Raw genomic sequence first — 27,949 nt, 5'->3', positions numbered from 1 at the left:
TATACAGTGTGATGACAGGGTGGATTACTGAAACAAGCCAGTGTTCAGGAAACTGGATTCCTAATGGCTCAACTTCTTCTCTAATGGACAGATTTCCGAGACACCTAAACTGAGCATGAGGGCTCAGCAAATGCACAGACAGGTCTGACGGAAGTGGTGCTGTGTTGGAAGTAGGGAAGAGTGTGTGTGGTGTTTATTGAGTGATCGTAATCACATTCATAAAGACTCAGTCAGATTGATATGACTAGCCAGTACAGCAAAGCCTTTGAAGCCAAACTCCTGAGTATCAATTCATTTCCCGTCATGGGACAGGCATGTGTGCAGCAAAGCTCAAGTTCTGTGGCTGTTATTTGCCTTATATGATAAATGATTCACGCTTACAGACACATATGCATTACTGTGTATTCAGAGAGCGGTCACATGGTGAAGGTGAGATCCTGAAGGTGAGCTCTGGTGCCATGAGTGGCTCAGACCTCTGACCCTTTACCTCACCACAGAGCTATGACACCAAGCTCTCTCTGGTTACTGAGGTTAACATTCGTTCATCTACAAACACACTTACGCACACACTTCCTGTGGCTCTTCACTTACACTAGAGTAATGGAAAGCTGTACTGATACACATATTTGTTGGTTTGCAGCTGCATGGAACAGTGAGATTGTTTTTGTCATTTTAAATTACCTGTGTCTGAGACCCCACCCCACATCTCCACAGTGGTTATTGTCATGCAGGGAATGGCCAGTAAAGATTTTTCTCATGTAGATCTGTAATCTCCACAGCCAACACAGCTGGTCTTTAGAGGATGTGATCATGTTGTGTGTATTTGTAGGAGCCGTCTCTTCTACAAGCTAAGGTTTTTGACACCATGATTCGATATGTGCATTTAACAGTATCAATAGTGCAAAAGCAACTGTGTGCAGGTTGTAAATAAAAAGAAGAAAATCCTATTTTGGGTCCCTTAAGCTTTGTTTTTCTTTTTGCCTTGGCATTGAAAGAGTATTGAGTATTGTTGGTTTATCCTTGTATTGTATCAAACTTTAAAATTCTGGTATCGTGTCAACCGTACTACAGGCTGTATTTTTCTTATAAACTGACTGACTGTATTTTTGACACCATTCATAGTATTGTTGAAGACATATCAACTTATACTGTACAAATTATGTTTTATTAAAACACACAAGATACGCAATAACAAATGCCTTTTTTAAAATAATGTCTTAAATGAGTTAATGGAGTTGACCGGGATATGAACATTGTGGGCTTTCAGTTGGAAAATAATCTAGTTTGTGCTGTCTGGGTGACAGACGATGCAATGGCAGCATGTTTTTAGATCATTTTAGATAGCTTATATTTAAGGTTAATGCTTCATGACTGACATACACTTGTTTATTAATTATACCTGTAAACTCTAATGCAATTCATCTTAGCCATTAGTTCTACCATTACAGGATATTTATGCCCCTTTCTGGGTGACACTGTCAGGAAGTTATTAATTTGTCTTCGTGTTGACTATTGAGGTTGTAGTTTGCAGTGGTGTTGATTGTTTCACAGTATACTAAGAGGGGTTTCTTTTCTCATCCACATCTAAAACACGAGGGGGAAGAATATTAGAAACACCTCTTCATAATCTTTCCAAACATCTAGCAAGAGCTCATCACACACAGGTGGAGAAATGCACAGCATGCCAAGCTCTTACTCCATCTCTTGTTTCCCCATCCACCTCAGGTATATTATGTATATAAACACAGATATAAAATTTGAATTCAAATTAAAAGTTGACAATGTAATTCTAAAATGATCATTTAAAAATGTGAAGTTAGTATATGATTTTTTTTTAATGAAAATGTTCAATCTAGGTTAAACCTTCAAGGTTAAACATAAAATGTGGAACTCAAAATGGGGAATAGAGAAACTTATCGTCTGTCATTCATAAAATAAAGGGGAAACAATCATTTTATCTGTGATTTTTATCTCTCTATCTGTAATTTTAATTAATTTTAGATAACAGATTTTTAATAGGCTTTTGCTCTCATGGTGATGAGTTAAATCAATAACAAGAAGAAGTCAGCCATTCAGCTCTGGATTTTAACAGAAAGAATATCCATCCCTGCATTATTGTACAATACATGAAATGCACTTTAACTTATATTTGTTTGTAAAAAATCTGTTATAATGTTATAAAATCTTAAGTGATTATCTTTACCCCCAGAAACCCCCTCACAATATGGTTCCCACAGTAAAATGTGGCCACTGGCAGATGTAGCAGATCTGCTGTATTGGGTGGCATCAAATTGAATAGATGTACATCTGTGATAAATCAGTTGGACTCATAAGTCTACATATGTTGATGCTTAATTCAAATTAAGAGCAGTTCAATCAAGAGAGACTTGATATGTGTAAACAAGTTATTATTGATGTGCACAATAAAGATGAAAATTGTGAATAGTCTTTGGCAATTAGCCATCATGACATCATCATATTAGGTGGCAGTGAAGTTGTGCTTGGTACTGGATCCGCACTGATGGAGTCCAGACACAGGTGGTGGTGTTTGGATCTCAGACAAGAGAGTGTCTGAGATCTGCATGGAGGTGAAGAGGAGCGGGCCTCTGGTGAGCTCAGACCTGGGATGCAGGAGGTTTTTGTGTTTTTTTTTAGTATTTTTATATTGTCTATGATGATTTGGGGTGTGGGTTAATTTTTTTAAATTAGATGTTGTTGTTGCTTTACCAAGCTAAGTATTAAACTATCAAATATGTTGTCAAAACCAATTAACATTAAAATGCATTTTTAAAAAAAAGAAGCATTTTTTTTACTCCCAATACTCATGTTTGCTGTGCTAGAGAGGTTAAAGATGCTAGCTTCTTCTTCTTCTGGAAAAAGCAAATGAGCATTTCACCTTTTAACAAGGTGCCCCTCTGCACACCATTTCAGGTGTGAAGAATGACTGAAACACAGTATGAACATCTGGTGGTTTGACTCTGTATGAAGCTCAAGATTTTTATGTTATAAGTATAGTGTGAAGAACGTATTGTACCCAATTGAGAAATCGCGAAACTTGCAGTAGGTCCACCGTACGAGCTGGTTCCTATGATGAATATTATCTTGTCCTGGTAATCTGACATGGTTTCAGACTCCTAATCTGCACTAAATATAGAGAGCTCTGCTGATGCAGCAGCTTCATGTAGGTGTGAGAACAGATCCTGAGCTGAGCTCCACTCTGTGTCAGTTGGAGGTGTGGACAAAGGGTCAGTAGGGGGAGAGGAGGGGTCTTTCTTAGCTGGACTGCTGCTTCTACTAGATAAGTCTCTGTTCAACTGCACAGGCCATGACAAACTAAGCAACAATAAAGAGCAGAAAAGATAACACACGCACACACACACACACACACACACACACACACACACACACACACACATTCACAGTATAAAACAAAACCTCACAAACCCCACAGATACCATTCAGATTCCAGCATTATGTAAGACTGCAGCTGAGCTGCAGGGTACACACTTAGTATCCCACTGAACTACCCCTCACCCTCTCACTCCTTCATGCGTGCCAGACTCTGGACTGTTGCCCTGCCTCAGTATGAGAGCCAGCATGCTGATTTTGGCACTGAAGGTGCCATTGAGATGGACCTAAGAATCCAAAGCTTCAACCTCTCAGTGTCTCTACTCCTTCCATCTCATCTCTCTCCTGCTGAGAGAGACAGAACCTATTCTGTCCATCCTGCCAAAACTTCAGAGCTTAAAAATACAAAGTTCATTCTGTTGATGCTTTGACTGTGTACTACATGGCTGAGTGTTTTGATGGTCGTCTCACATACTAATACATCAGGGGGTTTAACAGAAAGAGGATGTTCCAAGAGAACTTGTGTGACTTTAGAAAAGGAAAAAGTACAATTAAATGTATCTTTGTTAGTGGCAGAGTGTGTTACTACAACGGTTGTGAGCTTCTCCTGGGAGATGTTGTAATACTGTGTTATTCTCACTTACTGCAGCCTCTCTGATGAAACTGGATTCCTGAGGGGTTTGGAATGTTATTAAAGAACTGGTTAGTTAAACACTTTGTATATGTAGCCTGCATATTTAATTTGTGTCAAATGCATAAATGCTTGTTGTGGCAGCTCGTTAGCATCTCAAAGGTTAAATGCAGATGCAATTTATTTAGCATCAAAATAAAGTTAAAAAAAATAGTGAAGCCCAATGGTTGTTGGGTGGAGTGGTGGTTTTCTGTTACTTTATACTGCCACTCCACTACATTCTGGAGGCAAATATTGTACTTTTTACTTTGGCTCTACTGCATTATGCAAAGTCTGCAAAGTAGCACATTTTTAAATTCATCAGAGATCAGATGAAATGAATAAATAACAAACGTTCTAAAAATTGCTCAATAGCAGATCTATAATAGGGCGACCCATAGTATAAAGTAATATTTTCACATGATTTCTTTACGTATGAATTTTGGTTACTTTTTACGGCACTTGTTTTGTTATCATTTTCAAACTTGTAATGTACAATAGGAAGAACAGCCATGAGACATTGTTCTAGGAAAAGCAGACTATATACACGTCACAATAATAATACTGATGCTTTCACCCCTTATGAGCTAGGGCATTTGTTGTCCATAGCTCACTTCCGAGGCCACCTGCACAGATGTTCGAGAATCTGCACTTATTTGTTTTTTGAATGTTTAAAAACTGGCCCTCACGCCTCTCATTTCAGATCACCGTCCAGAAGGACAGCGGCCAGGATGTCACTGCCCCAAAACATGGCAAGATCGACCCCAACAACGCTCCTCACGTTGGGGGAAACCAGTGGGCGGGCGGCACAGGTAACCTATGGAGCCAGAACGGCAACTTTAAAATTTGGCATCCAGAAAAAAACTGGCATTGAAAACAAAACCAGTACTGAAAAAAGAAACATTGTCATTGAAACATTTGTATTGAAAACAGTTGTATTGGCATTGAAACAAGTATTGGCACTGAAAAAAGAAAGTAATTCAAATAATTCAAATCCGAAAATCTTATCATTTTATTGGGATTTTTTTGTATTTTTCAATGACAATCTTCAGATTTTTTCTTCATGTCACTTTTTTTTCAGTGACAGATTTTTTTTTACAATGTCAGTTTTTTTTCAGTGTCACTGATTTTCAGTTTCAACTTTCTGTCACTGTTTTGGCGTCGAGAGGGAGGGGCCTGAGGGGAGGGGCAAGTAAAGCATGGTTTGCATATCATTTGAGAAGGTAATGGCAGCAGCCTGCGGGAAGGCGGGGCTGGACGGCCCAGCCACAATACAGTTGTAGCCGGCCGTATGGAGCCAGAACAGTGACTTTATAAATTTGGCATCCAAAAAAAAAATTGGCATTGAAAACAAAACCAGTACTGAACAAGGAAACATTGTCATTGAAACATTTGTATTGAAAACAGTTGTATTGGCATTGAAACAAGTATTGGCACTGAAAAAAGAAACTAATTGAAATAATTCAAATCCGAAAATCTTATCATTTTATTTTATTGGGATTTTTTTGTATTTTTCAATGACAATCTTCAGATTTTTTCTTCATGTCACTTTTTTTTCAGTGACAGATTTTTTTACAATGTCAGTTTTTTTCAGTGTCACTGATTTTCAGTTTCAACTTTCTGTCACTGTTTTGGCGTCAAGAGGGAGGGGCCTGAGGGGAGGGGCAAGTAGAGCGTGGTTCATATCATTTGAGAAGGTAATGGCAGCAGACAGCCTGCGGGAAGGCGGGGCTGGACGGTCCAGCCATAAGACACTATGTACGATCCGTGTGCCGGCCGTCTCTGGGCAACACTGAGGTTGAATCTGTCTTTCTGGAATTAATGTCTTGCCCTGTTTTTGGTGGCAGAAATGTCATAATTGGTTGTATTTATCGTCCACCTCATGCTGAAATTAATTCTTTTAATGACACACTCACAGCTTCACTTGATGTTATTAATAAGGAAGGTAAACTTTGTTATTTGCTTGGAGATTTTAACATCAATCTTATCAATACTGAGAACCATTCTTCTACTGTTAATTTTCTAAATGTGTTATATTCATCCTATTTTTTTCCTCTTATTGACAAGCCAACCAGAGTGACTTGTAAAACAGCCACTCTTATTGATAACATTATAACTAATACATTTGATTATCCAGTAAACTCAGGAATATTATATTCTGACATTTCTGATCACTTTCCTGTATTCAATATCTCTACAAGTAATAGTTTCAAACACAAGGCCCCCAATGTCAGAACAGGTTTCCGCAAATGTAATGAAGATAACATCAAACGCTTTAGAGAAATGCTTGAAATAGTAAATTGGAATGATGTTTATGATCAGCAGGATGCCAACAAAGCCTATCAATCTTTTTTTCATCTGTTCAAGACCGTATTTAATGAGTGCTTTCCACTTGTATGCTTCAAAATCAATAAAAGACATGGTTTTAATAAACCCTGGTTCACTACTGGATTCTTAAAATCCTCAAGGAAGAAAAGCAGATTATATAAAAGGTTTATTTCTAATCCAACTCCACAGAATTCTAACACATATAAAAAATATGGAAACAAGTTCACTTATTTACTTCGTATGGCAAAGAAGAAATACTATTCTGACAAATTCAAAGAATCTACTAACAACATAAAAAATACATGGAATATTATTAGTGAACTATTAAACAAGAAAAAGGCACCTGCAAAATTTCCATCCCAATTTACTGATGGCAAGTCCACATTCTCCAATCTCTCTGACATAGCAAATGAATTTAATAATTTCTTTGTAAATGTTGGTAGCACCTTTGCCAAGAAAATTTCTCCATCTAATAAATGCCCTACAGATAATATTACTGGTGTCTTCCCTGTCTTGCAAAACTTCGAACCACCCACAGTTAATGAAGTGAACAACATCATTGTAAATCTTAATAATTCAGCAGGGGGTCACGACGAAATCAAGGCTAAGCTCCTAAAGGAAGTAGCTCCCTTTATTAGCAAACCTTTAACACATGTCTTTGCTGTGTCACTAAAGACTGGGGTAGTCCCTTGTGATCTTAAAGTGGCAAAGGTCTTACCTCTTTTTAAAGAAGGCGAACCCAGTGTTTTTAACAATTATAGACCGATTTCTATCTTACCATGCTTTTCCAAGGTCCTGGAAAAGTTAGTTTACACAAGAGTTACCTCAATGATAATGACATATTGTACAAACACCAATATGGTTTTCGCAAAAAGCACTCAACATATATGGCTCTTTTGCAACTTATTGATAAAATTTCTACAGCTCTGGACAAAAATATGTTTGCTATTGGTATTTTCTTGGATCTCTCAAAAGCGTTTGACACAGTTGACCATGATATTCTTCTGTTAAAACTCCACCGATATGGTCTTCAAGAGGTTGTGATCAAATGGTTTAGTGATTACCTTTGTAACAGAGAACAATATGTTTGTATTAATGGTCATGAATCTAAGAAAGCAGAATTATGCTATGGTGTGCCTCAAGGGTCAATTCTTGGGCCCCTTCTGTTTTTGATTTTTATTAATGATTTCGCTGTAATGTCTGAGTCTTCTCTGCCCATTTTATTTGCGGATGATACTTACTTTGCCATGTCTCACCCTGACTTTGGATGTCTAATCAGAAATGCCAATACCACGCTGGAATACGCCTCAAGATGGTTTCAAATGAACAAGCTTTCCTTGAATGTAAACAAATCAAATTATATACTTTTTAGAAACAAAAATAAAACTCTTCCTAAGCAGGACTCAAAGCTGCAAATTAATAACATTGAAATCAAACAAGTCTCCTGTGCAAAATTTCTTGGTATATTAGTTGATGAAAGACTATCTTGGGGAAACCATATTGAGCATGTATGCAAAAAAATTATGAAGTCCTATGGCATTATCAGAAGAGTCTCTTCCTTAGTTAATCAGTCCTGTCTTATGACATTATATCACAGCTTAATGTATCCATATTTGACATACTGTAACATTGTTTGGGGTGCTTCATATTCCTCATACCTTTATCAGCTATTCTCAATTCAAAAAAGATTCTTGAAAATGATTTCAAATTCCACTAATCAAGCGCCATCAGCACCCTTATTTAGCAAATTTAAACTTTATCAATATTTTCTATTAATATGTTTCAAACATGTCTGTTTATGTCTAAATTCATTCATCACAAACAAGACATTCCAGGCACTTTTCATAAGTTTTTTTTGTTATCATCAAATATTCACTCTTATTCAGTGAGAGGTCTGAAGAATTTTCATTTACCTCTTTGTCGTACATCCAGGCATAAATCCTTTATAAAATTCCATGGACCCCGACTCTGGAACCTTTTAGATAGGTCTCTTAAGCTTATATCATCCTACAAAATGTTTAGGACTAGTCTGGTGAGGTATCTTCTATCCAGGCAAAATAATACTCATGTCTAGTATAACTGAACTGAATTTGTAATTTTATGGATATTTCTCACTCTATGTTTATTTGTTTATTGTGTCTTTTCTATGTTTCTTTCCTTTTTTTGCTTTTTTTTCTTCTTTTCTTTTTTATTAGTTAATCTCTTTTAGTGATTTTGTATTGAGGGGGAGGATTTTATATAAGCCCTTTGGGCTTCTTTTCCTCTCCTGCACAAATATTTGCCTTTGTATTATGAAGTATGATTCTGTTTTTTTTTAATCATTGTGCATATGAATAAATAAAAAAAAAACCCAAAAAAAAACACAGAGTCCAACTACCTCGCGGACTTTTCTTCAAGTTCTCTCCTGATGTGTCCAAGTCTCTGTGTATCTGGTTCTGTCCCGGAGCTCCGGAGCTCCGGTCTCTATATGCATATGGAGTGTGGTAGTAGTACCGGGGTGCCGAGCACGGAGCATTAGCCACAGTTAGCACAACAGTAGAACAGCCTGTCGCTCCGAGCCGGGGCTGCAGCGCCGACAGCAGCGCTCCGTCTGCTCCCCGAGTTCTGTAACACCGCACCGCTGCACACGCATACAGAGACCGGACAATAAAGGAGAGTGCTGGGAGAAAAGTCAGTCAGTTATGAAAATATGTGTCTGTTACTTGATTACAGCCGTCTGTTATACTTTACTATGAACCACAGTAGCACAATCACAGCTGACTTTACCCGCATACTGACGTGTTGAGTTTATTCGCTTCGACTCAAAGGAGTCATTGTAGGAATAGTGATATTATTCACATGAACTAAGTTTATAGGAGAGCTCCGGTCTCCGGTAGCGGTGCGGTGGCACAGAGCTCGGGAGCAGACGGAGCGCTGCTGTCGGCGCTGCAGCCCCGGCTCGGAGCAACAGGCTGTTCTACTGTTGTGCTAACTGTGGCTAATGCTCCGTGCTCGGCACCCCAGTACTACTACCACATTCCATATGCATATAGAGACCGGAGCTCCGGAGCTCCGGGACAGAACCAGCTACACAGAGACTTGGACACATCAGGAGAGAGCTTGAAGAAAAGTCTGCAAGGTAGTTGGACTCTGTGTTGCCCAGAGACGGCCGGCACACGGATCGTACATGGTATCTTATGGCTGGACCGTCCAGCCCCGCCTTCCCGCAGGCTGCTGCCATTATTTTCTCAAATGATATGCAAACCACGCTCTACTTGCCCCTCCCCTCAGGCCCCTCCCTCTCGACGCCAAAACAGTGACAGAAAGTTGAAACTGAAAATCAGTGACACTGAAAAAAACTGACATTGTAAAAAAAATGTCACTGAAAAAAAAGTGACATGAAGAAAAAATCTGAAGATTGTCGTAGAAAAATACAAAAAAATCCCAATAGAATAAAATGATAAGAGTTTTCTGATTTGAATTATTTGAATTACTTTCTTTTTTCAGTGCCAATACTTGTTTCAATGCCAATACAACTGTTTTCAATACAAATGTTTCAATGACAATGTTTCTTTTTTCAGTGCTGGTTTTGTTCTCAATGCCAATTTTTTTTTTGGATGCCAAATTTATAAAGTCACTGTTCTGGCTCCATACGGCCGGCTACAACTGTATTGTGGCTGGGCCGTCCAGCCCCGCCTTCCCGCAGGCTGCTGCCATTACCTTCTCAAATGATATGCAAACCACGCTCTACTTGCCCCTCTTCTCAGGCTCCTCCCTCTCGACGCCAAAACAGTGACAGAAAGTTGAAACTGAAAATCAGTGACACTGAAAAACAACTGACATTGTAAAAAAAAATCTGTCACTGAAAAAAAAGTGACATGAAGAAAAAATCTGAAGATTGTCATTGAAAAATACAAAAAAATCCCAATAAAATGATAAGATTTTCGGATTTGAATTATTTGAATTACTTTCTTTTTTCAGTGCCAATACTTGTTTCAATGCCAATACAACTGTTTTCAATACAAATGTTTCAGTGACAATGTTTCTTTTTTCAGTACTGGTTTTGTTTTCAATGCCAATTTTTTTTTTGGATGCCAAATTTTAAAGTCACCATTCTGGCTCCATAGTAACCAGTGCTACTATTTAACCAATTCAACATTTATCATCTAAGATGATGTGCTATGTTCACAGTAAAGTGAAAGCTGACATTTTACTCTGTCTTGAATGTGTAGTTTCATATAAGTTATGGATTATCTAAAGTGCACAAACTCTGATTCATCCGTAATACCTAATAAGATGTTTCTCTGCAGGCGGCAGAGACACAGCAGGGCTGGGTGGCAAAGGGGGCCCTTATCGGCTTGATGCAGGGCACAAGGTGTACCAGGTATCCCAGGCTGAGAAAGATGCAGTTCCAGAAGAGGTGCGCAGGGCAGCACGTGAAATGGGTGAAAAAGCCTTCAAAGAAAGGTAGGTTGCTTTAAATCCAGGAAAATCCAGTGATCGCATGCTGAAAATGCCTGCTCAGTATGAGGAATTGTAGCCAACTCTTAACCAAGAAGTTGTATGTTAATTGAGTTAGCTCCACAATGTCTGAGTGACTGTCTCTCTCCACTTTGGAACAACCCAGAACTGAAGTGTGTTATGTGTGTAATGTGGGAACAGGTGTGTGTATGGGCCTTGTTTTGGTCATCAGTCAGCTATCCCAGGTACTGTATGGTGCTCCATCCTGGGCAAACAACCACAGGCTGCAGTTCTTCAGCTGGTGTGTGTGTGTGTGTGTGTGTGTGTGTGTGTGTGTGTGTGTGTGTGTGTGTGTGTGTGTGTGTGTGTGTGTGTGTGCGTGCGCGTGTGCGTGCGTGCCCGTTAGCGTGTGTGCGTGTGTATACTCACACACATTTGCTTCAGGACGGAGGGTTGAGAGGGCAGCCCTTTCACCAGCTCAACCATGAAGGGTGTCTCTGTTCTCTTTCGCTTCAAACAGTCTCGTTCTCTTAACTTTCTTTTCTCCCCCATCCCCCTTGTCCTCCCCCTTTCTTGCATGCCCCTTCTCATACATTGGCCTCTTTTGCACCAAGAAGAACAACCTCCCTGACTCTTCTGTCATTTTCTTTTTTTATCTCTTCTTTTGCTATTTGTAGTCATTTCACTTGCTTCTAAAATGTCTTCTTTGACACTCTTTTCCTGTTTCCCTCCTCACTGTCCTCTGCCTGTCTATCAGTGTCCCACTAAGCCCCGAGAAAATCTTGTAGCTACATGCTGATACTCTGCTTCCAAGTAGTTGTCACTGTACTTGACTGTTCTTCATCACAGCAGGTGAGCACACACAACAGAACTGCCTTCGGATAGCCCAGTTTGAGTGATATATTTTCTTAATATCGCAGGCCAACTCTGTCAGGCTTTTTCTTTACCTTGCTATTCACTGCTGCGTCTGCACAATCCTTTGTTTTTTTAACTTTAGGTCAGTCATCAATCAAACTCTGATCCCTCCATGAACCTCTGAGAACCTGACACACAAACACACACACAAGTAAAAACAGGCTTAGGTATGCCTAAAATATGAATCTCCCACCTGAGCATATGCAGTCAGACACACATAATTGCACATCTCTTGATATGTTTCTGGCTGTGTCTCCATACTAAATGAACATTAACGGATTAGATTGTTTCTTAATATGTTCGACAGATTGACCCAAATTAGGTGCTGTTGTCTTTTTTGATGTTACCAAACACAAAACTCACTCACTACATGGCACAAAAGATGATCCACTAGAGGTCCTGTGCTTGCAGGCTGCGTGTCGTTCAATGGAAGGCACCAGCAAGAGTAAAACACACACACATTTAGCCCCTTTTTTAAGAGAAAAGTTATTTTATAGTGTGTTCACACTGATTGCTTAGGACATTTTTGGCTTGCGTTACTCTTGTGAGTTTTAGCATCTTTGTTTATTTGCTTTACTCACATGAGTGTTTATTTACCCCAAATACCTGTAAGCTAGCAAGGAACAGCAAGTGGTAAGAGTGTGTGTCTATGTTTTTTTTTTGTTTGAATTCAGGTCAACTCAGCACTCACCAAAGACTCTGGTTTTCTATCTTATTTTTCCCTCTCCTCTCTGCAAAATAATGTTCATGAAACAAAATACATTTTCCCTCCAGCTCCAGTCAGCATTAAAGAACATAGACACTCAACAACGTAGGTCACAACCACAAATTGCTGCTGCAGTCAGGTTGATAAACAGGAGTGAAGATAAATCTCCACTCTTCAATCTCAAAAGCTAAACGTAAACTCTGAGCTCTCCTCCCAGTAGTGAACAGCTCCGAGTCAGAACTCCAAGAGAGAGAGAGATTTGACTGCGGGTGTTATTCCTTCACAAGGTCTAGCTCTGCCCCCAACTTGGTCCTCTAGAGCTTGATACCCCAACCCGCTTACCTCTGAAAAAAACAAACTTTTCTTCACTTTTCTGTTGGAACACTCCATCATGGTGATCGTGTTCTCTCAAGTTCCTTGTTGCTTCTTTGCTTTGTTTTATTCGAGTTCCATTATGAGAAATGTGTCAAACAACATGTTAAAAAGTTCTCTCTGGATTTTAGAAACTCGGAAATGGAAGTTCTGTTAAAGAGCAACTAAACCCCCAAACCACTTTTTTCTGCTGAAAACCAATGTGTTTGGGTATGAAGTAGTGTTGCTGAGTGATTCTGGTCCAACTCTTGACATTTTAGTCGAAGTATTTCAATTTGGCGTATTTTGTAGTAAAAATGTAAGTGTGACTGCCCTCTATGGGTTCAAAACCCGGTTATTACAATCGAATTTTCCTATTGGCTGAGATGGAGGCAGATGACGTTTTGGAGGCAGTTTTCATCACGGTCCACCACGGTTAGCTCCGCCCCCTCCTATAAAAACTAGCACCTGCCGATCTGGAATCTGTGTGCGAGTAGGTTGGATTGAGAGAACTGCGAATAGAGAGGCATAGTGAGAGACTCTGGAGGCGACAAGTCCTCCACCTCAAAGGACCTCTCTGTGGTGAAAGTGTCCGCGCTACTGTCAGAGTCACTCATGATCAGATAGCTAGCTAGCATAAATGTCGATGTTTGTGTTTATGATTTTTTTTTTTCTGCGCGTGTGAGTGTGGTGACGGTTAGGGGGGAGGGGGGAGGGGGGAATCGGAGAGTACTCCTGGAGCCCCGCCCATCATCAAGGCATTTTTTGAATTTCCAGCTTAGAGCACGTCATCCAAAACTGAGGGGTTTAGTTGCTCTTTAAATAACACAAAAGCAACATGAGAAAAAAACGTACAGACCCCCAGAGATGGAAAGCATCGCTCAAGAATTGAATTGTAGTGTTGAATAAGTTGTTACTGTTACGTGTCAACCATATTTAATGATTTTATTGCAATACATAAATTCACATTGACATTTTTTAAAACGCCAACAAAAAGCAAGGCAACCACAATGGACAGCAAGCAAACCAATGTTTCTTAAGCAGTCTGTTTATCTAATTGCATGCATCATCATTTGCGAAATAAAATCAAAACAAAATATTTAAACAATGAACCATTATAGTCTATATCCTGGGAGAGGTTGGTCTTGTGGATGGAAGCATACTGTGTGTTTAGTGTGTTAAGTCGTTGGGAGTGTCAGCTTAAGTCTTTGTTTTTGTGGTTGTTGTGCAAAAAATTTTACAAACTCACTGTCAAAGTTCTGGAATTTGAAGGAAATAGATGTGGCCACTTGCCAGAGTGTCTGCTCACCACAAACACTCTCATGTGTCCACACACACACGTATGGAGAAAGCTAATCTGCTATGTACTGGTTTTTGGGTTGACATTATGTGGTGTGAATGCAGAGAAACAGACAGGGAGACATTGTGCGTCATGAGAATGCAAGGCCAGACTCTATAAAGGAATGGGCTAAAATTAAACATACATATTCATCAAAGGAAGCAATTAACATTATTGATTATCAGCCTTTGTTGCCTTGCCTGAGTGTTACCTCATATGTACAAACAGGATACATGCAGGTTACGTTAATTGCTAATATAATAATATATAATTACTATTAATTAAGGCTTAATTAAGGCTTAATTGTCTAAAGATATAAATGTGGGAAAGGTTATCTAAGGTTATATATAAGTGGGTAAAGAGGGATAGATCAAGAGCCATTCATGTTTAATGCAAGTTATTTACAGTTTCATAAAGGGGCACTGTGTAGTTTTGGAGGAGAAATTAAAACTCAGTACAATTCCATACAAATGTATTTCCCAAAACTACAAAATGCAGCTTTGATGAAAGATTCTGCCCATCAACAGCCAGTGAGTCTGCAGTGTGATCTTGTGTTGAGTGGCCTTTAGGAGTGAAAACCAGGGGCTTTGCTCAGGCTGTGTCAGTTGACAGAGAAGGAAACTCATTCAGAGAGGCATTTCCTGACTGTTCCATCTCCACTGATGAAAATGTTTTCCCTAAAACTACAAAGTGCCTCTTATAGCTAAGATAAAAAATGTAAATACATTTTTAAAATGTGCTAACACCAAAACCATCCAGCAACCTAAAAAAGACTGCTACACTCAAAGTGGTAGTCTACTTTAGATATTTGAATCTTCACTGGCTTCACAAGTCAATTTGACCATGATTCAGCTGTGAATCGAGCGCACAACGATTCTCAATACATCCCTGTGTATCTTAGTGTGTCATCATCAGTCTTCATTGTATACAGCATTTTTTTATAATGTAATGCAAGAAGTAGGATTATTCTAAATTCTCTTTTTATTCAAAAAGTCTACAATATAAAAAATGCATATTTTCAGATTTGCAGGGCTGTAATCTATATTAAGGTTTTTGACATAGCAGCTTTAAGACATTGCACGTGTTATTTTGGTGAACATCACAAACTCTGCTGCACACACTTTGCACAGTGTTGAACAGCAAAGTTGACATTCCTTACTCACTCCTCGGCTGATAAGCTAGGATCGCTATGTTCTTCACGACTGGAGACGTTCACTTCAGGTGACAAACTCCTAACTCCTAATTATGTATCGATGCAGAGCCATCCACGTCTGCCAAGTGATGCATCTTTGAACATTTCACTTTATGTTGTTTGGTACAGTGACTGTTTTAGCACTTACTGTGTGGCTCCCCAGATGTTGTTTTTGTCAGTTCATTTACCCTAGTAAATGCAGATGTTCTGTGAGTGAATGCGTGTGAATGTGTGTTTGGTCTGTTTGATTGCATGGTTGATGCAAGTGCAGTCTACATAATACACCAATCTTGCGCTGTTGTCATGCAACTAGCCTCTTGCTCTCTCTCTCTCTCTCTCTCTCTCTCTCTCTCTCTCTCTCTCTCTCTCTCTCTCTCTCTCTCTCTCTCTCTCTCTCTCTCTCTCTCACGCATGCACTCAGAGCCTCTACACCATCTTTCAGTCCCTACCTGTGTTTTGAAGTCACTGCTCTGTATCTCTGTGGTGGTCACGGTCTGGTTGTCACCAAAAATTTCAAACACCTGGCAGAGATTTCCCCCTCCTGTCTCTCTTCAACACACACACACACACACACACACACACACACACTCGGTTGAACATTGATGAGGACACCAGAGGATTATTCTATGTCTGTGTGTGTCAGCGATACTAAAGTACCTGCACAGTGGGATTAAAGAGATAAGCTCATCTTGGGGGGGCACAGTCCATCTGTCTTGTCATGTCCGCAGGTGTATTTTGAAGAGAACACACACATGCACAGATGCTAAAAATGAGCTCCTTGTTTGATAACACTGACCCCTGTGTTAGTTCGTCCACAGGTGTCCTGAGCTTATGAGCTCACTCTCTCTTCTTCTACTTACCTGATCTTCTTTGTTAAAATCAAGCACACAGCAGCAGCTTCAAATGTAAAATCGTGTTGTTTTTCTGCTCTGCTGCATCAGGGTTAGCAGTTGCATCCATAAACTGTATGAATATAATTATTTTGCAAAATACAGAAAGAAGAAGAAGTAGATTCCAGTGTTAGCCTCAGCTTTTTCGATAAATGTATGAAGTGACGGTGTGTAAGACATCCTGAACTCCATGCAGTTGAGCATTTGATGATTTGCACTTTATGAGCTGAAACCAACCATTTAGGTGTGCAAAAATATTATAAAAATATGATTCGTGTTATGAGACTGAGTCTCTTTAGTACTCTTTTCAATAAGATGTGTACTTTTTTGTGATAAACCAGTACATGCAAGAGGACATGTGACTGAGATGTCCACAGATAGAACTGTGAGTACCACTCAAACACATTGGGCCAGTGTCACTTGATTTGCACCGGCAGCAAAATCTTCTCGAGGGCTGCCTGCCCAAGTGATTTAATTGAGAGCCACATAATTACTGAGTAGATGGTAGGAAGAAACCTGAATGTGCCCAATTAAACTGCCCATCAGTCATCTGATTTGCACAGTTATATGAATAGAGGCCAACACACCTCTGTTAAAGCCCTTTGGAACAATAAAATCAAAATCAAAACTACAAATACAACTACTATGTGCTTGATCTAATGGACATTTTACATGCAGTGTCAAGTCATTAATCTTAAAACATCTGTCTCTCCCCTTTCTCTGTTTTTTCTGTCCCTCCACTCCAGGTTGAAGGAGATTGATATGAGTGAGTATGATGCTGCCACGTATGAGCGCTTCTCCAACGCTGTCAGGAGACAAGTTCAGTCTCTACGCATTATCTTGGACACTTTACAGGTTAGTTCACTCTATACATGGTCTTCAACACTGTGGACCAAGGCACAGCTAAGAGAGTTCAGGCACAGACAGTTAAGTGTCTCACTCTTCCTTTCCTAAATAGAGGAATCAATATAGTTTTGAAAATACAGCAAAATTGCACAGTTTGTACATCAATCAAATTTGAAGATGTACAAGTGCAAAATCTACATGTGATGTCCATCATTATGTAGATTCAGCCTTAAATTTGGTATATTAGGAAAACTTAATACCTTAATTGGAATTTCAGTATTAATCCTCTTGGTTTGACAGGTCAGAAAAGTTGGTCAGTGAGGACTGGAGTCCAGTTGACTGAGGCCATTCAACAAAATTCATGTGGTCACAAAGTTGATAGAGGACAATTGGTTGACCTCATACAACCTGTGATAGGGGGTCAGGAAAAAGGGGGCACTGTCTCACAGGAGAACAATGATTGGTTAAGTGAATGAAACGCATAGAGGGTGGTGTTACAAATCCAGGATGTGAATTTGTCTCCATTTCATTATTTAGTTTTAGACTTTCCTCCTTTTGTTTGAGCTTCTGTTCAACAGAGGTATCTGTTGATACATTCAAGTAGGGTTTGGTGTGTGTGTGTGTGTGTGTGTGTGTGTGTGTGTGTGTGTGTGTGTGTGGTTTTAGTGCGTGTGTGTGTCTCTGACGAGAGGAAAATCATGCAGCATGTGAGGATGATTACAGAGCAGTTACACTAAGCCTTGCTCTATTATTCTCTTGTCCAGGTGTGAACCTCTGTTTGTATATGTTGTGTGTGTGTGTGTGTTTGTGTTTTCCGTCCAGGTGTTTGCAGCCATGCCAGTGCTGGCTTTCAACATGAATGCTGCTTGTTGTTTGTGTTTGTCCTTGTAGCCTCAGGCTTCTTTCCCTCTGTAAAGCTGATGGAGATTATACCAATCCCTGCAGGCGTGACGCTGTGAAGTCATATTATTTTTATCATACCTGAAGAGTGATTTAAGAAGTTACACACACTCACACGCACATACTGTATACACCCACACATAGCCTGCAAGGTTTCATTAAACTGATAGTGTATTGTTTCCACCCACCTCAGTCTACCCACAGGGAAACCCCCCTCTCTACTTATCTCTCAACAATGGAGGGGCTTGCCAGACTGACTTGCAAAAACCTAGGTTCATATTTATCAAGCGTTTCATGGTAAGAGATCAGGTCTAACTGGCCAAAGAATCACAGGGAAACGCATTTTTGCTCCTACTTTTAGGCCCATGGAAATAAAAGATCTTTTTTCAACTTCATTAACCAAAGTATCCTGTCTTTGCCAGTGCTCACTAGAGCTTCAGAGGTGTCCTAGCCTGTTTCTCAGGAGATTGGAGTAATGCAGAGACATCCCATGGGAGAAGAGATATTTGGAGAATGTTTGATGACAATGAGTTCATTGCAAGATACCATTTTGTCAAAAATCGAAGAAATTTTGAAGGACCATCTGCAAGATGCAGTTTGTTCCTTCCTCACAACCTGGCACGTTTTGGCAAATTAGGGAAATGCAACTCTGCAACTGTGATGATTTGAGTGTGACAGAAAACAAGTTTTATTACACTGCAGATCCTTAAGGTAAATATCATAACATTTAAGTTATTTATCAATTTCAACACATAAACCTTATACTTAAAAGAGTCATGCTCCAGTCATGCAGCAAACTGAAGATGGGAGAAAGTGTTATTTCTTTTCCTCTCTTGTCCTCCCTCCCATTCCAGTGACCACAGCAAAATGTGGTCAGACAGTGTCTGCTAAATTACCAGCTAGATGTTAGAAAAACTATATTATCGGCCATTTATTGGTATCTTATGATAGCTGATAAATAGAGCAGATCAAAGGAAGGCCAAAATTCTTTCATTGACCTAAAAAGCACAATATTTACAAAATTCTGATATAGTAGATGGCTTCTATGCATCTTTAAAAGTTGGTTAACAATCCATCAGTAAACTCAGAGAAGAAGAGCCACGCAGTGTGGACTAGAGAACTAAGTATGTCATCACTGGTGAAGGTGTTTTTTTTTACATACTATAAGGCAGACAACGCAATCGGTATTTGCAATACATGTTCCGCAAGAAAGGAGGGGAACAAAAGTCTTTCAGATTTTAACAAAAATTGTTTTGTTAAACTTGTAGAATATATTATCATCTTTGTTCACTACATCTTAGCCTTTTTTACTATGGCTAAGATGTAGGCATGTAGTGCAGGTTAAAAACTTCTTTTTAAGAAACAAAAATGTGAAATTATCCATTATCTTATCATATCAACCATAAGAAGCATTTATTGATTACTATATCGGCTGAAAAAAATCTTCCATTTTCATTCCATTACTTATACTGTATTTACTGTTTTTCTCGTTGTCCATAATGTGTCGACTGGATTTACAACTGTCTTTTTTTTTGCTTTTCTATTCTGCCTTGTTTCTCAAACCAATCTGTTGCCTCTGAAAGCCCCACCAAACAGAATGTGTGTGTGTGTATGTGTGTTTTTTTCAGGCTAAAGGGAAGGAAAGACAATGGTTGAAGAACCAGGCTCTAGGAGAATTGGATGATGCTAAAATCATTGATGGACTGACTGGAGAGAAGGCTATATATAAACGCAGGGGAGAACTGGATCCAGAGGTTTGTGTGTGTGTATGTGTGTGTGTGTGTGTGTGTGTGTGTGTGTGTGTGTGTATGGCGTTAGAAACGTTTCAAAAAGCGTGCGCACCTATCAACTGAACGTGTCACTCGCGCCTGCTTTGACGCCTGTGCAGCAAGCTGCGCCTGACGTGTAATGTAGTTTCCTCATTGACTTATAATGGCCCCCCATTCACGCGCATGTTCACGTGTGATGACTGCTGCACGCCGATAATCACACGACGCGTAGTGACTACGCGTAACATTCATGCGTCTTTTTGCGAACGCACATGTTAACGCTTGCATGAAGATGATTGAACATTTTTGTCACGCACTTACACGTATGCGGAAATGACATGCGCAAACTCTGTCACACGTAACAAGAAGCTGCGTACGTATGAAGCAGCGTGTGCATGTCTGTCTGTCACTGTTTGACAAATGTTGGTAGGCGTTCACACACACATGCGGTCGCAGATTCTGATGCTTCGCAGCCGGAAGTTGATCTGCACCGTGCGCACCAGTCCGCGTACATGAACGCCTCGCGTAGTTGTTCTGTGTTCCATTTTCATCCAGTAGATGGTGCAATCGATCCAATGCGAGATACAGACATATAGGCTTTTGCATGACATGATTCATTTTAACCCCAGAGTGAGGGGACAGCCTTCCATTCCGACACACCCTTCCATTGCGAAACAGCCCCTGTCCGAAACACCGCTGTTCCTCCCCTCCCCTCAAAACACCGCATTTCCGAAATTGATTTTCAAGTTTACATTACTTCCTACATCAAACACTGCCGTCCGCTCACCGGCCGCACCCACACAACTCATTGTTTTTTTTTATTGCTAATAGGCCTATACCACTGTCTTCATTTATTATGTATATTTTCGCTTGCAGCAAACACATTTAAACGTTTGTCAAATCTTTTTACACGCGCTATCCGTGGTGCTGGAATCCCCACTTCCAGCCGCACTTGGACAACTCTGAAATAAACTGTGGCCCATGGGTGCGATCTGCCGGGGAATGACCCCTCTGCTCGTTCGTTTTAACAAAACGTGTCTTTGTGGAAGGTTAACAAGGTATGAGTGGATTGAGCAGTGCTGCTCAGTTTTTTTTTTTTTGTTTGTTTTTTAAAGCAGTGGAGAAGACGACATGCTGACCCACAACCCAGTCGCCCTGCAGCCTTTTTGGTTATTTTTTTACAGTGGGACTATTTTATTAGATAATAGGCTACCTATGTATTTTTGATTCAATAAAAACTACATGAAATTGATTGTGTATCCATCTCTTATAGCCATAGAGGGGATTATCATGACCACGGGCCCCTGCCTACACACGCAAACTGTGCGCACGCAGAGGCCGTTACATTATTACATTGAATGTAATAATGTCCGCAAACGTAATAATAAACCTCAAACACCTACTAATACTGACCGTGCATGCAAAATCCAGCTGCTGACCCTCCGCTCCACTGTCACAAAACGGATCCCTCTCTATTGTAATTGTTCGCCTGAAAAATAATTTCCATGAAGAAAACATCGCCTGATATTTAAATTCAAATTCCCATTGACAATACAAATCTCAGGAAATATGCATGTATTGCTCATTTGTACACACAACACCTATCAGTCTACAGGCAAGAATCAAGAATCTAAAGGTTTATTAATTCAATACATTTCAAATTCGCTTTATTGCCATAAATGCCACAACAATATTGCTAAAGCAATAAAGAACTAACGAAAAGAATACCTAGCACAGTACCGTTATACTTACTGTGTGTGTTTATGTGAAATAATAATAATAATAATAATAATAATAACTTTGAACATTATCACAATTAAGTTATCAATCTGTGATGTAAATAACAAAATGCAAACATTACAGACTTCTAACCATTTTTCTAAAAGTCTCTGTATTTTAATTGAGAATATTTTTTATATAAATTACAGAAAAGGAAAAGAAAATATGATTTGTTTTACCTATTTCGGCCATAAGCGGTCATATTGACCGCACATCATTTCGCGGGATTTCATTCATTGTCTCTCTTGTCTCTGACTTGGCTCTCATCTACGCTGACGTATATGACGTGTGTTTCGATAACCAAGAAAGTGCTTGGAGACCGTAAAGGGCATTTAAAACAATATTTATTCACAGAAATTATAGAAAGGGGTCTGGGGGGAAGGGGTCCGTTATTGTGGTGACTTGGTAACACCGATTCTCCATGACCACCGCTGGTCTTCCACTTGCACACTGTCCTCTGCAGGGCGCAGACTCGGGAGCTGTGGGGGAAACGAGATGGCAGTCACTGCACTTTTAAACCCAATACATGCACACCACTTCATTTACGTCCTAAGATCGTTGCTCACACGATGGGGCAGAGTATCAACTGTTCACCGTCACCTCGGGCCAACATCACTCTCGTCATTGGCACCACTGCTGTCACACCGTCCTTGGGCGTCGGCCTCTTACGCTGTCATGTGGGGAGGGGGGGGGGACTTCAGTCACTGTACTTTTACACACATTCACAATAACTTTCCACCACCAGGGATCACTACTCGCACAATGGAGGCAGAGTAGGGATGTAACGTATTGGTAGTACCAACATGTATGAACATGTATGGTAAAAAATTAAGGCAAATACTGTAGATTTTGATCTCATTACATCCCTAGGGCAGAGTATAAACTCACATTTCAATTAGTCCGACAGTCAATGCCCGTCTGCTGGCGACAGCTGTCGTTCTCTTTCTCCTGCTCCTTTCCCCGTGGATCTCACACTCCTCTTCCTCTGTCTGCTCGCTGCAGGTGTAACTGGGTCGGTCTGCAGGCCCCGCCCACTCTGCTGTGTTACGGTGTAGAATCAGACACTGGCAACTCTTGTCAATCCCTGGTTTAGCCCTGCATCAACAATACACCTGACATGAAAAAGGACAAGTTTAGTGTAGGTATATAAAATGGTGAAAACCAGACACAACGTTACAGGCAACACTATTTTTTTAAGCTCTCAAAACTCAGTTCTACAGGTGCTTTTCACCAGTGTGACGTGTCTGAGTGGATCTGTTGTTAAACTATAATGTTAAAAGTTCACAATCATGATTTGGGTTCAAAGATCACATAGATACTGCTTACCTGATTCAGAATTGATGTGCAGTCTGATAGCTAGTCTTCCCACAATGTCATGATCCCCCGGTGGGTTTAACTGGTGACTGTGTTATCTGGTGGCCTTCTCTCGTTGTAAGACATGTTACGAATGTGTTGTGGAGATTTATTCTAAGGACTGTATGGTAAACTGGACTGAATCACTTATGGCCGCTGGGTTAGAATTAGTTCCTTTTAGTCCTTTTAGTTTTAGTTCCTTTTAGTTTCTCAATTGCTGATTAGGAATGGTTGATGGTGTGAGTGTGACAGATGAGCATGTGTTTGTGGAAGGTATATGAAAGTTGTGTGGTTCTGTAACAGAGAATAAAAAGCAGTTATCAGAACAGCAGGTACATGGTTAACTATACAGTACCAGGAATGGTAAACAACCAATAGAAATAAGAATGAATCATTCAGCTTAATTCACAACAGCCAATATACAACAATAATACAAGCACATGTAGGAGAGTTCTTACTATTAGCAACTAATAAGCATTAATAAGCTAACTGATTAGCAGCACTAACAATATAAATGTTCCACCTGCTGCATCAACCCACTCTGCGGAGGCTCTTTTCGACAGCAGGGGGCGCAGTTCTGGTGCTTAATACCTTATTATCTTGTCTAAGGCACAGAATGAGTTTTATGAACCCTGTTAAAAGGTTGAGTCTTGAGCTTTTGCCCAAAATAAACGCTAGACTTTTAAAAATGAAACCCGTCTTAATCATCACCTGGCTTCTAGTCCTGTGTGGTGGTGGCTGTGTGTAGCACTCCCGTTAGCCCCACTAGCTGTATCTGATGCTGTTGAGTGCTAGACATGGATCTATTATAACAATACATCCATGGTGCTAGCACGTCTTTCTCTCTCAGCAGCAGCAGTCAGGACGGCAAAGAAAAAGAAATATAGCCTGAGTGAAGTGCTGGAGCCGCGGGCCGATTCCCGTTACTGACAACTAAAGCCTAGACTGTAGACTGTTGTGGTGGTGAGCTAACTCGATGCTAACTTTGGCTAGCGGTAGCGGTTAGCATCCGCCGCTAACACCGTCTTCACAGCTGACCACAACGGCAACATAACACCGGAGGCTCCCGGTGTTGGTGACGGAGGCACCAGCGCTTCTCTCGGACTGTATTTCCTTACCTTTGTGGTCCTGGTAACTGCTGCTGTCAGGGGCAGGAGGCTAACGTTACACAGTTGAGCCCGAGAGGAGGGGCTCAGTTTCAATGTTTTGTTTACAAACTGTAACAAGCAATACTCCAGACTCTACTTTCGGTTGCGTAGCATCAGAATCTGCGACCGCACGTGTGTGTGAACGCCTAACAACATTTGTCAAACAGTGACAGACAGACGTGCACACGCTGCTTCATACGTACACAGCTTTTTGTTACGCGTGAAATACAATCTGCATGTAACAACGCACGCACGCACGCATAACAAAATTATCGTGCGTGCGTGCGTTGCTGCGTGTCTCTGTGGTTGTTTTGACATCGATTTAACGCCATAGTGTGCGCGCGCGCATGTGTGTGTGTGTTTATATGTGTGTTGCTACAGATATTTAAACCACATTTCGAGTTGAGTGTGAGCTGCACCTCCAAATACACTGCCAGACTTACACACATCATTTTGACCTTTATCTGTCAGACGAAACATTCCAGTGCTGTGTGTGAGAAAATTATTACACCCCGTGTTTCTGCTCGAGCTCGTAGACAGCTTCTAGTCATTTCTTCTACTGTCATGCATGTTATACTACGCACACACATACAGCACGGAGATAGTTCCCAAACTAATCATACAAACACACACCAACCATAATATGCATACCATGTTTTTCTACCTTATTTAGCTCCAAGCGTTGCATATTTTTGGTTTGGCGTGAAGGTCTACACTGAAGTAATTGCAGCGTTTTGAAATCCTGGCCTTGTGTTGAATGTTATTTTAAGTAAGCCACACCATATTACACAAAACACTCTCCAAAGTAGGTACTTTCTTTAATTGAGTCGCTGCTAATACTTTTTCTAATCTTGTGCTTTGTATGTATGTTCCCATGTGTTTACAGCTGGGCAGCCCTCAGCAGAAGCCCAAGCGTTTACGAGTCTTAGCTGACGTGTCGGGCAGCATGTACCGCTTCAACGGCGTGGATGGCAGGCTGGAGCGCTCCATGGAGGCAGTGTGTATGGTCATGGAGGCTCTAGAGAGCTATGAGCACAAGTTCAAGGTGAGAAACATCAAACATCAAAGCGGAAAAAAGGAAATTTGTGTGTTTGGGATTGTTTCAAGAGAAGATTTGGCAATTTTTTTCATTAGCACAACCCACATACTCAGTTCTGCTGCTCATCCCACAAATGCATATTCCTTACAAATGTGGCAACATTTTCATCCGATCTACTTCATACTTGGCATGTATATTACTGAGGACAACAGGAAGTGCAGAGTCAAGTTTGGTGCATTTGGACACATAAAATGCTCAATGTTAATAAATTTTGAATAAACAGCAGACAGCGCTCTATGCAGCAGTGGGCATGCCTTCAATGCTCTGGCTTTATGGCTCTGCAGACTGAAGCTGGGCGAACACGTGATCGCTCTCACATTATCTCATGGGGAAACAGACATAAACAAAAAGGAGATTAGCATGGTGTAACAACTTACTATAGTTTTGCGTTACAGTGAGAAGAAAACAAAGCTAAAGGTTAAATGAGTCTGGATGAGTTTGTCATCTTTTGTTTGCATCAAGGACTATAATGTTTACCACTGCTTGGCAGCACTGCCAGTTGCTCCAGGATGCCTCCTTCATTGGTTGCTTTGGTCTGGCTTGTAAATTACCAAAGTAATCATTCAGATTTTAAATCCTGAATGTCAAACATGTTGATTTTATCAGGACGGCCCTGATGAATCTGTGAACAGTTCAGAAAGCTTTATCCTGGATCTGCTTATTCAGAGACATGGAGAATGTCATCATTTGTTTTCTGAATTAATCTGACCCTGAAAGCATTTTTGTTTACATATAAATTGGTTTATGTGTTGGAGCCACACTACTCCTGAGAAACACTGGTAATCAGGTTTCCACTCACAGCTGGTAGGCTCTGTGACCATAAAATAAACAATAATAACTAACCAAGCTTACCTTTCTCAGATGAAATTCATTTCACACAATTTAGTAATACGACACTTTATTTGGATAATTCCTGGATCAATATACTAATGAATACCATCCACTAATGTTTTCCCTTCACCCTGGTGGTCTTATAAATGAAATCTTATTGAGGTCAGCCATCTTAAGGAGTTGTTTTGTGTAGCTTCTGACATGGACAGCCACACTGGGCTTGGCTTTTGCTAGACTTTCATTAGTTTAAACCTATGATCATTCCTGCTTACCTAAAATACATTTTATGTGCCACTGGTGCTCTTATATCAACCTTTTGACCACATCAGTCCGTGCAAAGAAGACTCAAAAGTTGATACATGTCAAGGGCCACTGATAGTGGGAAAGAGTAGAACCATATTATCAGGAAACAAGGAAAATGCCAAAGATGGAAGAAGGGAAACAGAGTGACAGAGAGACAGGGGGAGGGGGAGATGTGAGCATGTAAAAAGGTTGAAGGGAGACAGACTTCTTGGCCCCTAAGTGACACTCAACCCAACTAATACTGATCACATATCACCCCCCACCCCCCACCCCACCCCACACACACACACACACACACACAGAGACACACACACAAACACACACACAGTGATTTTCATCACAAGACAGTGTTACAGCTTTCTTTGCATAACACCCATTAAATTAAAGCACATCTGATCACACAAACACATGGAACCCTTCACCTCAGTTTGTCTGTGCTACCTGCAGTTTTACTCTGTGTGTGTGTGTGTGTGTATGCGTGTGTAAATGTAAGATATCCATTGATGGTGGTAGGTCAAACAAACATATATATTCATGGTTTCTGTTTGAATTAAAGATGGCTAGATGAAACATTAATCCTAAGAATTTGTCACTTGTAAGTTTCATGTCCTATTTATAACAGCCATCAGACCCCATTTAAAAGCCAAAAATGGAACAGAAAACAAATATATATATATATATATATATATATATACACACTACTCACAGTAAGTTAGGGATATTGTGAGAGACTCAGTGGATTTCATACATACGGTGTTTGTTTCACTTCAGAGAGTTTAGGCATAGGGAGGCAATTGTATTGGGGTGATAGACACATCTCATTTTGTGTTTTCCACGTAATGGTCTCACTGTGTACAGTGTGCCTTACATATTGGGGCCAATACCAAAAAACTAAAAGACAACCCTTTTCAATGTGGCATCAATTTCAACATTCTGTGGGTATAAAAAGCTGGTATTGTCAGTAAGTCATTCCAAGTTCATCATTCAGCCAGCCATGAACACACGACGTCACTTAACGGACGAGCACCACCTGGCCATAGCGCGCCTTCGGGTCGGTGGCAGGCAGTCAGATGTTGCTTGTGAACTTGGTGTGTCTCAACGTGTCATCAGCAGACTTGCATCAAGACACAGAACTACTGGCAGAGTTCGTGACAGACCCAGGAGTGGAGCCCCACGAGTGACAGACCGCAACGATGACCAGTACCTAATGACCTATGCACTCAGACATCGTTATGCAACTGCCACACAGCTGCAGGCCCAGTTACGAGATGTGAGGGGTACTAGGGTTTCCAGACAAACCATTCAAAACCGACTCCACCGCTTTGGCTTGAATGCCAGACGACCGTTGCAGGTGACTCCACTGACACCAAGACACCGCCGTGAACGTTTGCAGTGGGCACAAGACCATGTGACCTGGACAATGCAGCAGTGGTCTACCGTCCTGTTCACTGATGAGTGTCGGGTCACCTTGCACAGAAATGATGGTCGTCAGCGTTGCTGGAGAAGGCGAGGTGAGCGATACGCCGAGGTCAACATGGTCCCCAGGGTTCCCTTTGGTGGAGGAGGTGCACCAGTCTGGGCAGGCATCACCAGTCAGCGCAAAACAGATTTGGTTATTGTAGATGGCTCAGTCACTGCACGTTCTTACCTCAGAGACATCACAGAACCCATCATCATCCCCCAATTCTGCCAGCACACCCCCAACTTTCTGTTCATGGATGATGATGCTCCACCACATCCTG

At 40.6% G+C, this 27,949-nt stretch overlaps 1 protein-coding gene and 1 long non-coding RNA gene across 3 annotated transcripts in view; one reads left to right on the top strand and one right to left on the bottom strand.

Moving 5' to 3' along the window:
• vwa8 (von Willebrand factor A domain containing 8) overlaps positions 1–27,949 on the top strand; it is a 129,446-nt gene that overhangs the window by 87,852 nt on the left and 13,645 nt on the right. For both annotated transcript variants that reach the window (XM_030427979.1, XM_030427980.1), the window contains exons 38-42: positions 4,722–4,830; positions 10,636–10,792; positions 16,926–17,034; positions 19,554–19,679; positions 24,861–25,019. In XM_030427979.1, the coding sequence (XP_030283839.1) occupies positions 4,722–4,830; positions 10,636–10,792; positions 16,926–17,034; positions 19,554–19,679; positions 24,861–25,019 (660 nt within the window). The remainder of the gene's footprint in view (positions 1–4,721; positions 4,831–10,635; positions 10,793–16,925; positions 17,035–19,553; positions 19,680–24,860; positions 25,020–27,949) is intronic.
• LOC115587903 (uncharacterized) lies at positions 21,808–23,105 on the bottom strand. The gene is made up of 3 exons (XR_003985224.1): positions 22,800–23,105; positions 22,362–22,585; positions 21,808–22,143 (listed from the first exon to the last, which is right to left on the bottom strand). It is a non-coding gene; the product is annotated as an uncharacterized LOC115587903 (long non-coding RNA).

The sequence above is a fragment of the Sparus aurata genome, chromosome 9 (assembly GCF_900880675.1).
Source record: "Sparus aurata chromosome 9, fSpaAur1.1, whole genome shotgun sequence".
Classification (NCBI taxonomy): domain Eukaryota; kingdom Metazoa; phylum Chordata; class Actinopteri; order Spariformes; family Sparidae; genus Sparus; species Sparus aurata.
This window is presented reverse-complemented; position numbering and strand designations above follow the sequence as displayed.